Genomic DNA, 10,557 nt, shown 5'->3' with positions numbered 1-10,557 from the left:
CAGCAGAATATTTTGTCTACTGAAGACTCAGGTTTTACCAACTATAAACACATGGAGGACCTGTCCAGAGCATTCATTTAATTCTGGTTTGTTCACGACACTCTTTGCCACATTTCAATTCCTTTAGGATTATTTTATTTCTCTTGAAAGTCAGAATTACACTGAGAGAAAGAGACAGAGAGTGAAACGGGGCAGGGGGCGGGGTTCTATCCTCTGGTTTACTTCTAAATGGTTGCAGAGGCCAAAGCCGAGAAAACCCAAAGCCAGGAGCCAATAGTCAGGAGATTCTCTGGGTTTCCTACATGGGTGCAGGTCCTAAGGCTTTGGGCCATCCTCAACTGCTTTCCGAGACCACGAGTAGTGAGCTGGATGGGAAGTTTAGCAGCTGGAACTCAGACCAGCACCCATAGGGCATGCTGGCAACACTAACAGAGGATTAGCGAGCTATGCCATTGTGCCGTCTTGCCATTAATTGTTCAGAGACCTTGAGTGAGGAGGTGGTTGCTGTGACCTCAGAGTCACAGTCCTGCGTGTTCTGGCCAGAAAGGAGTACCGTGGAGACAGAGCTGGTCCTTCAAGGACAGGAAGTGTAGGAGACAGGAAAAGAGAAGGCTTCCCAGAGGGCAGGGAGCACTGACTGGTCCCTAAGTTAGGAGGTGTCAGGGGTGCCCTGTGCCCCAACACTGAGGAGGACACAGGGCAGGGAGGGTGAAGAGAGTAGAGGAGTGGGGGCGGCAGCAGCTCCTGCGAGGCCTGTGACCTGGCTGTGGAGCCGGGCGCCCTGTCCCTGCTGAACGGGGGTATGAGGCCCTTGGGCACCCGGGAGATGGGGTTAGTAGGGACCTGCTCCAGGAGGGGCCCTGACTGGGTGATTGGGAGGAGGAACCACAGGTGGGCACCCTTGGGAGACCTGTTGCTGCAAGCATCTTGGAAAGCCTCCTTGCTTTCTGGAATATTCTATGTTCACAAGTGCTGCTTCCTCCTGAGGCTGCATTGTACTTGCTGGCCCGATCACACTGGCTGGTTGTTCTTCCTCCTGTACATCTGGCCCGAGCTCTCCTGCCCAGGATTCCCAGTCGAGGACTGAGCACCAGCACCCAAGGACGTGTTCCCTAGGCCCATACATTTCAGCCCACAGCTCCCTGACTTTGATCCCATGGCCCCGGCCAGGTTGTGCCATGACCGCTAGGGCCATCAGCTGGACACACGGCTGCCTTTCCAGCCCTCACCCTCCTCTCGGGCTCTCTGTTCCAGCTCCTTTGTCTTGGCCATGTGTCCTCTTTGTAGCAGCCCTTCACCCATCCCCACTTCTTGCTGTCACTCCCTTTCTTTCTTATTCAATCTATTCTATGTTGTCAGTTCTGTTGACCCACAGGCTCCCAGCCAGCCAGGCAGTAGGTGGGTTTTGGGGCTCATCTGGCGGCCTAGACCAAATCATTACCTCTTAACAGATTTCTTTCTCAAACACAGAAAGAAAAATGCTTATATGTTTATTTACTTAAAAGGAAGAGTGACAGAGGAGAGAGGGGGACACAGAGCTGGCTCCCTCCGTAAATGACCTAGGGACTGGGACTGCCAGGCTAAAGCCAGGAGACTCACCCGGATCTCCCAGGTGGGTCCAAGCACATGGATGATCTCCTGCTGCCTTCCTGGGGCATTAGCAGGGAGCTGAGTGAGAAGGGGAGCAACCAGGTCTTGAACCAGCAGCTGAAAGCAATGCTGGAGTCGGGTTAAAACTGGCCTGACTGGTCCTGGCATGGTAGCCTAGCAGCTGAAGTCCTTGCGTTGCACACACTGCAATCCCTAGAGGAGCCAGTTCTAATCCTGACAGCCCTACTTCCAATCTAGCCTCCTGCTTGTGGCCTGGGAAAGCAGTTGAGCATGGCCCAAGCCTTGGGACCCTGCACCTGCGTGAAAGACCTGAAGGAGGCTCCTGGCTTCAGATCGGCTCAGCTCCGACTGTTGCGGCCACCTGGGGAGTGAATCCTCAGACAGAAGATCTTCCTCTCTATCTCTCTAAAAAACAAAACAAAACAAAACTGGGTGGGCTGTTGTGCAAGCACCCATGTGTGCAGTTTCTGGACATGGACCAATGCCTTGCCTCAGTGAGCCCTTCTCTGTATCAGGGCTGCACCTGCTGCACACGGCACACTCAGAGGTAATCATGAGAACACTGCAGGCTCGGGGCTGGGCCCAGGCAGGGCCAAGTCCACAGGCTTGGGCCTACGGTCAACTACCCGTGCCTGCAGGAGCTATGACTGCCATGGCAACACTATCGACCAGTCTCTGGTGGGGCTGTGGCCAGGTGCCGTTTGACCTTCTGAAGCCAATGCCCGCCCACCACTAACATTAGCTTTCTCTCTCAGCTCCCGAGGCCTGAGCCCTACAAGCAGACCTGAAGACCCTCTCACTCTAACTCTGTGTTTGGAAACAAAAGGATAGCTGAGATCAGGTAAGCCTGACAGATCAAATTCATTCAGACCCGGCCAGCATGTCCCCTTGCGTCACATTAGTGCATGGCTCTGGGTGTCAGAAATATTTGCATGTTGGTGCTAAGTGACCTTGTAGTCATCTCACTTCCAGAAAAATCTCAAGAAAACGACCCCCCAGTGTGGGCAGCATTTAGGAAGCCCAACATTCTTGACCTTTACATAAAGGGTAAGAATCAAACAGATTTGGCAGGAAGGGGTGACATCTGTGCACCAAGAGGAAGCAGCACACATGGGAGGGACTAGACTAGCTTTGGTCAGGGCTCTGGACCCCAATGGGTCGAAGGACCTGGCAGGAGGAAGCAGAGGACAGAATTGGGTGGCTGCAGCCCAGGCAATGGCCCGAGAGCGCCCTGGGCACAGGTGGAGGGGCTTCCACAAGCACGCACACGTGAGCTACCCTGACAGCCCAGCTCAGGGAGACACTGCTCAGGACACGGGTTTAACCAGAACCTGCCCTAGAGTCCCCATTGAAGCATCCTTGTCACCTCACTTTGTGGTGCTGGCCTCAGCTTTATTGTTATTTGCATGAATTTTAAAGATTTGTTTTTATTTATTTACAAAGCAGAGTTACAGAGAGAGAAGACAGGCAGAATCTTGCATCCACTGATTCACTCCTGCAATGGCTAGGGCTGGGCCAGGCTGAAGCCTGGAGCTTCCTCCAGCTGTGCCACATCCCCTGAGGAGACCAAGACCCTGTCCCGCAACTTCCCAACCCACAGCTGCTTTTCCTCCCCAGAGCTGAAACCAAACCTCCCACCCGACGGTGCAGATGGCGAGCAGCGATGAAGACGAGCAGGGAGGCAATGGTGTCATGGTCCCAGGTACACATTCCTCCTCCTTCTCAGGCTTGGGACCCATGCTGGTATCCCCAGCCTAGCTCAGTCATGTGGAGCACTCTATATTGAAATAAAATTTTTAGAATGTATTTTTATTGGAAAGGTAGAAACAGAGAGAAGGAGATGCAGAGAGAAAGATCTTCCATCCACTGGTTCATTCCTAAATGCTACAACAGTCAGAATTGATCCAATCTGTTGGAACTGAGCCGATCTGAAGGCAGGAGCCAGGAGCTTCTTCCATGCGGGTACAGGATCCCAAGGCTTTGGGTCATCCTCCACTGCTTTTCTAGGCTGCTAACAGAAGGCTGGATGGAAAGTAGAGCAGCTGGATAGAGACTGGAGCCATATAGGATGCGGTTCTTCTAGGGGGAGGATTAGCCAATTGAGCCAATGTGTCACCCCAAGAGGAACTTTCCTCTGTTTTATCTTGGAGCAGATGACAAGAGGCACATAGCTGACATCATCGCACACTTCCAGGACATAGTGAGCATGGAGCACCTGCAGTCCCTATTGATGGATGCAGACGCCCAGGAGGCATTTCTGTCCGTGGCTGAATCATCCAGGTAATGGCTGGCCTGCCCAAGGTGGGTACACAAACCCCAGTAAGCAGACAGTCCCCTCAGGAGGAACAACATCCAGGGCCCGGTGCCAGGCCTGGGCCTTGCTTACCCCTTTCGATGGGGCTGCCTCGACACCACACGCCCAGTGTCACAGATGAAAATTTCCCACTCCAGCCTGGCTTTTCTTTGTCCACCTCAAATACCTGCTTTACAAATACTTCTGTAGTATCACCAAGGGCTGGCCTTTGATGACATGCATCTGTATTTGATATGGACAACCACAAAAAGATTTTAAAGTTATTTATTTAAAAGGCAGCATTAGAGAGGGGAAAAATGTGTGAAAGAGAAATCTGCTGGTTCATACCCCCGATGGTGACAGTGCTTAGGCTAGGCCAGCCTGAAGCCTGGGATTTTTCTAGCAAACCATGTGGTAGCAGCCCCTCTAAGACTCATGCTGAAACCAGGCCCCTGTCCCCATGGCTCCCCACCACCCACAGATGCTTTCTTATCTCCAGGGTTGAAGCAAACCCTTCCTGCGAGACAGTGCAGATGGAGAGCAAGGAGGAAGATCACAGTGCAGCTGGTGGCCATGAGGAAGACCAACAGACAGGCTATGGCACCATGGTCCCAGGTAGTAACGCTTCCTCCTCCTGCTCATGTCTAGGATTTGGGGTGGCCCCCAGGGCTGAGCTCGGCCAAGTGAAGTCTACTGGGTCTGCAGGGACACCTTAGTCATCCCAGCTCACATTAGGGGAAGGGAAGGGAAGGGAGAATGGGAGCCAGGAGCTCCTTCTGGGTTTCTTGAGCCATCTTCTGCTGCCTTCCCAGGCACTTGAGCCGGGGGCTGGATTGGAAGAGGAGTGCCTTGGGGGTCTTCTGCCCAGCAGGCCCCAAGAACACCGAGGGGTGAGGCGACGGTGCTCTGGTGCAGCAGAACCACTTGAGACAAACTGGTGAGGGATGGCTGTTTATTTGAAGGACTTTACAAACTTATTTAGGGCAGAGAAAGGGGGCAGGCAGAAGGGCAGTTCCAACAGTACTCCCACTCAGCAGCAACACTGTGACTGGCTAGTAGGTATGTCTATCTCTCTGGACTCTCCAATCATGCCATAGGTCGTGTGTTTTGAAGCAGGCAGAAGGCTGTGCCTCACCTTACTGAAGAGCAGGATGAATGTAGCATTTGACTTGCTAGAGTTGTTTCCCCAGGAAGTCCTGGCACAGCTTGTTCAAGAGACAGAGAAGAGAACCTGGAGTGCAGCCCCCCCTCTGGCTGCATGCCCAGTGATGAACAGGCCATGTTGGGGTCTTGGTTAGCCGAGGCTCCTGTCAGGGGTCCCCTTGAGGGGGTGGAGAACACCGTGTGCCATGTGCCTATGGCCTCTCCCATGGGCTGGGCAGGCAGAGATCCAGGGGTGACCTCCAACGAGAGTAGCTGAGACTTGAACAGGTGCCCATATGGGATGCGGATGTCTCTGGTGGTGGCCAACTCACTGTGGTACAATGGTGGCCATGAAATTTCTTTTTCATTACAAAAGCTTACAGTAACACGATAAGGTGGAATGTAGAACTCACAGACATATTTTATCTCATTTGATTAAATTAAAAATTTTTTTATGATACAGTTCCATAGGTTCTGGGATTTCCTATACCTCCTCCCCAAAAACTCCTCACCCCCCACACACACTGATTTCCCCTGTATCATTAGCCTAGTATAGTCCTTCATAAACATTCATAAGTCCATCATTCTGCTTAATAGTAGAATAGATTACTTTAATAAGTTAATCTAGGCATTGTAAGTATGGACAATGGGAGACAGTCTAACTTCCTATTCTTAAGATATATTTAACAGTTTCATTGTGAATCCGTCTTTGATTTGGAAGTAGAGGTACACCCTGCATCGAATCTTCACATCTTTATAGGATGGTCTCTTTACACAGTTAGTATACACCCCGTTAAATGAAAAACTGCACAACAAAATCAACAATGGATATAAAAATCCGGAAATTAGCAACAACATGAGGTTTAATATCATGCTACTGAATGACCAATGTGTTGCACAGGAAGTAGAAAGAAACTCAGAAACCTTTTTGAAGCAAATGATGCTATTGTGTGGCCTACGAGTCAGTCAGGAAATTAGTAAGAAAATATTTTTGAATGAATGCAAATAAAAACAAAAATATCACAACCCCTGTGGTGTAGCAAAAACAATTTGGAACACTTCATGAGTTTGCATGTCACCCTTGTACAGGGGCATCACTAATGTCTACATTGTTCCAATTTCAGAACACGTGGTGCTGAAGCGAGCACAGACATATATTGTGGAAATTTCAGAAATGTATTTCTTTGAGAGAGGAAGGAAGAGGCAAATAAGTGAAATCATTGGAAATGTCACTCTCATACTTGTATGGTAATTCCACAGCCCACTCGTGGCTGAGCCTCAGGAGGGAAGGCGCAGGTGGAAGGGCGTGAGGCCATTGTAGAAGCTTCCCCTTCCTGGGACCCAAGCCCATGGCTGCCAGATGCTCCGGGCTGCTGAGCACTAGATACTGCTCTGCTCCTCTCTGCTCGCAAGCACACTGGGGAGGGCTCTGCGGCCAGCCTGGACTTCCTGCTGGGTCTATTTCTGGAGGACAGATGTCTTAAGTTCAGGGTGAGAGCTGGGCTGCTGTGTGGAGAGGGCTCTCTTCATTGTTGACAGAGGATGCTTCTGCTTGGGCTGCTTCCTCTGTGTGTGGAGACAGGGGGACAGAAACACAGAGATCAGGGGCTGGCACTCTGTCCATGTCTTGGAACTCGTTTCCAAACACAGTCCCTGGTGTTGGCCATTCTGTTAGGTCCCCAGCCCCGGTAACCCCATTCAAATCCCTATGGGACACCTGCTCCAGAAGATTCTGGTGCACATGGCCATCTCGTGCTCAAAGTCCTCCACACCTCCCTCAGCTCCCTCTTCTCTGCTTTCTTTCTGAGCAGATGCTGAGAGCCGCTTTGTAGACATCATCGAATATATGAAGAATGCACTGAGCAGGGAGGAACAGCTGTACCTGCTGGTTGAAGACGAAGCCTGGGAGATATTTGTGTGTGAGGCAGAATTGTCCAGGTAACTGCTGGGGACACTGGCCATGTTGCTCACATCTCCCCACATGGCTGGCCCTCCCAGAATGGGCACATAAACCCCAGGGAGCAGACAGTCTGTTCTGCTGGGCATTCCTGTGGCCTGAGTGCTCAGGGCCAGCCCCTTGGCGGTGGGCTGCCTCTCCACTGCACACCAACCTCACCATGACGGTTCCTGCTCCCACTGCACTTGTCTCTGTCCACCCCGAGTGCCCGTTTAACAGATCCGTCGGTAGTGATGTCAGGGGCTGACCCTTAAGTGAGAAAGCACCTTTGTTACATATGGACAGCACAAACAGCTTTGAAAACATATACTTATGTATTTGAAAGGCAGCATTACAGAGAGAAATAGGAGAGGGCTCTGTGAGGTCACTGTCCATATGTTACAAGATCTGAAACAGGAGTCAGGGATCCATCCAGGTCTCCCACCTAGAGCAGGACAAAGGTGTTGGCCCTCCTCCACTCTACCAGGCACACTAGCAGTGAGCTCTAATGAAAGTGGAGCAGTTGATGGTTGAACCAGAGTTAGATGTGATGCTGGCATGGCAGGAGGTGCCTGACCTGCTGGGCCAAACTACCAGTCCTTCAATAGAGTCTTAAAAGGACATTTACTCAGTGTCAGCATTGTGGTTTGGTGATTAAGCCACAGCCTGTGAGTCAGACATCCCATATGGACACCAGTTCAGGTTCTGGCTGTTCCACATCCAATCCAGCTCTCTGCTAATGAGCCTGGGTCCAGCAGACAGCAGAGGATGACCCAAGTGCATGGGTCCCTGCACCCACTTGGAGACCCAGCAGAAGCTCCTGGCTCTTGGCTCCTGGCTTTGACCTGTCCCAGACCTGGCCAGCGATGGTGGCCATTCATGGAGTGAACCAGCAGATGCAAATCTTTTCTCCTACCTCTATATCTCTTCCAATTAGATAAATCAATGTATTTTTTTAAATGATGACTTACACCTTTTTTTAGTGAATAAGTTTATTTTTTTAAAAAAAGATTTATTTGTTTTTATTGCAGAGTCAGATATACAGACAAGTGGAGAGACAGAGAGCAAGGCTTTCTATTGGTTGATTCATTATCCACATGGCCACAGTTGCTGGAGCTCAGCTGACCAAAGCTAGGCACCTGGATCCTCTTCCATGTCTCCCACATGGGTGCAGGGTCTCTAGGCTTTTGTTGTCCTCATCTGCTTTCCCAGGTCACAAGCAGGAATCTGGATGGGAAGAGGTGCCGCTGGAACACTAAAAGGTGCCCATATGGGATCACAGTACACGCAATGTGAGGGCATTAGCCAAGAGAATACCATGCTGGGTTCTAGTGTAAAAGTCCTACAGAGCATCGAAGAGGGACACAACATGCTGACTCTAGAAAGGGAGATTCTTTACCTGCGTGAGTTCCTTCCCTTGCACTGGCAGTCCAAGTGCAGCCTCCCCAGCCCATCTCACAGATATCCAGGCTGCCTGTCCTCATCATGTGACCTTTGTTGTTACAGTGAGGCGGCGCACGCGCTACGTGAAGCCCTGCTCAGTTATTACACAGACACGGACACGGACTCATTCTCAGACCAGGACAGGTACCCGAACACTGATCCGAACAAGGACTCAGATTCAGAAACAGACTCAGAGGACAAAGAAGAGCAGCAAGCGAGGGAGAGGTTTTTGAAGGAGTTTCCTCAGGTGAAAGCACAGCTGGAGGAGAGCATAGCAAAGCTGCACGCCCTGGCGGACAAGGTGGGCAAGGTGCACCGGTACTGCACCATCACCAACGTGGTGGCTGCCTCCACTGGGGCTGCGTCTGGCATCCTAAGCATCGCTGGACTGGCTCTGGCCCCTGTCACTGCAGGAGTCAGCCTGGCACTCACAGCCACGGGGATGGGACTGGGTGCAGCAGCTGGCGTGACTGGTGCCTCCACTGCCGTTGTGGAGCACGTAACCAGGGCATCAGCAGAGGCTGAAGCGGGCCGCATCACGTCGAGCAGCGTCAACCAAGTGGAGCTGGTTGCAAAGACTGTGGGTCAGAGTGTCCCCAAAATCTTGAACGTAACCCGGAAGTGCGTTCAAGCCCTGGAAGATGTTGGGAAGAATGTGCACGCCATCAAGGTTGCCCAGAACAACACCCGCCTGGTGCGCAATGCCAAGCGATTCATGACCACAGGGAAGATCTCAGCTCGCAACACTAGGCAGGTGCAGAAAGCCTTTGGGGGCACTGCTCTGGCCATGACCAAGGGAGCCCGCTTCACAGGGGCAGCCACCGCAGGCCTCTTCTTTCTGCTGGATGTGGCCAACCTTGTCCAAGAGTCGAAGCACTTGCAGCAGGGTGCCCCTTCTGAGTCGGCTCAAGATCTGCGGAAGCAAGCTCAGGAGCTGGAAGAGAAGTTGGCGCAGCTCATGGAGATTTACAGGAACCTGCAATAGGAGGTGGCTGAGTGAGCCCAGGACATGTCCAGGTCAGTGGAGCTGCATGACAGGAGCCCAGCAAGCAGACACATTTTCCAATTTGGACAAAGAAACTAAGACAAAATGGTCCAGGATCAGGGCTGAGGGGAAGAAACGAGGCAGGGAAGGAAAAAAAAAAATCAGCAGGAGGACCTGGTTGTGAACAGACTTTCAGTGGACCCCAATCCTGCCCGGTCATTCCAGGCTGGCCCCTACCGTGAGACATTCAGGAAGAAAGGACAGGAAGCCTGTTATCCTGCTCTTGCCCCAGCATGTCTAAAGTTCCTGCATTTCCAGCTGCAGTATTGGCGCTCATGACAGGATCAAACACAGTCCTCTGGGAGCCAGGGTGTGCAAAATTGTCTCAGAAAATTCTCAACAACCTCTGAAGTGCTGGGGCTGGAAGGTCTTTTGCTGCTCACGATCCTGTGGAAGGCTTGTCTCAGCCCACCTCCCTGCCCCACCCCCAGGTGCTGGTTCCACAGTGGGCACTTCCATTCCTTCCTGACAATTCAACAGCTCCAAAGCCATCTGTTCTCCATCAGGCCTAAACATCGTCCTCATTTTTTTTTTTTCCAATTCTGCATCAACTCTTGGGTACTGCTCAGTTTGTGCCATTCGTGTGGGCATTGAGAGATGGAATTACTCAAGAATGCAGCAACAGGATTGGCACTGTGGTGTGGCATGTGAAGCTGCTGCCTGCATCACTCACATCTCACACAGGCTCTAGTTTGAATCTTGGCTGCTCCACTTCCAATCCAGCTTCCTGCTAATACACCTGGAAAATCAGGGGAGGTTGGTCCAAGTGCTTGGGTCACTGCACCCATGCGAGAGACACAGCAAGAAAATCCTAGCTTTGGCCTACCCAGCCCTGAGTGTTGCTGCCATTTGGGGAGTGAACCTGCAGATAGGTGATCTCTCTCTCTCTCTCTTTCTCTCTCTCATTCTGCTTTGCAAGTAAATAAATAAACCTTGAAATACAAAAAAAATCCAGCACCATTTTCCCCCTGAATACTTACAATTGAAACTCCTAGCATGAGCCAATCCCACGGAGATGGTTGTATCAGCTGAGATTTTTCTTTGTAAGCAGCAGCCAACGGGGAATGTTGCTGACATGAACCAGGA

At 51.4% G+C, this 10,557-nt stretch overlaps 1 protein-coding gene and 1 non-coding gene across 2 annotated transcripts; one reads left to right on the top strand and one right to left on the bottom strand.

The window, feature by feature from the left end:
- Positions 1-2,382: 2,382 nt before the first annotated feature.
- Positions 2,383-9,670, top strand: LOC121159897 (apolipoprotein L3-like). Its single transcript, XM_040985351.1, has 6 exons — positions 2,383-2,452; positions 3,229-3,313; positions 3,765-3,891; positions 4,404-4,519; positions 6,859-6,985; positions 8,490-9,670. Exons 2-6 carry the CDS (start codon positions 3,262-3,264, stop codon positions 9,409-9,411), a joined length of 1,344 nt encoding a protein of 447 aa, XP_040841285.1. The 5' UTR covers positions 2,383-2,452; positions 3,229-3,261; the 3' UTR covers positions 9,412-9,670.
- LOC121164056 lies at positions 6,092-6,195 on the bottom strand. The gene has a single exon (XR_005885003.1). It is a non-coding gene; the product is annotated as a U6 spliceosomal RNA (small nuclear RNA).
- Positions 9,671-10,557: the final 887 nt, after the last annotated feature.

The sequence above is a fragment of the Ochotona curzoniae genome, unplaced genomic scaffold (genome assembly GCF_017591425.1).
Source record: "Ochotona curzoniae isolate NIBS_2020 unplaced genomic scaffold, NIBS_Ocur_1.0 contig_1014, whole genome shotgun sequence".
Taxonomy (NCBI): Eukaryota; Metazoa; Chordata; class Mammalia; order Lagomorpha; family Ochotonidae; genus Ochotona; species Ochotona curzoniae.
Note: the sequence above shows the minus strand (reverse complement) of the source record. Positions and strands in the feature narration are given on the sequence as shown.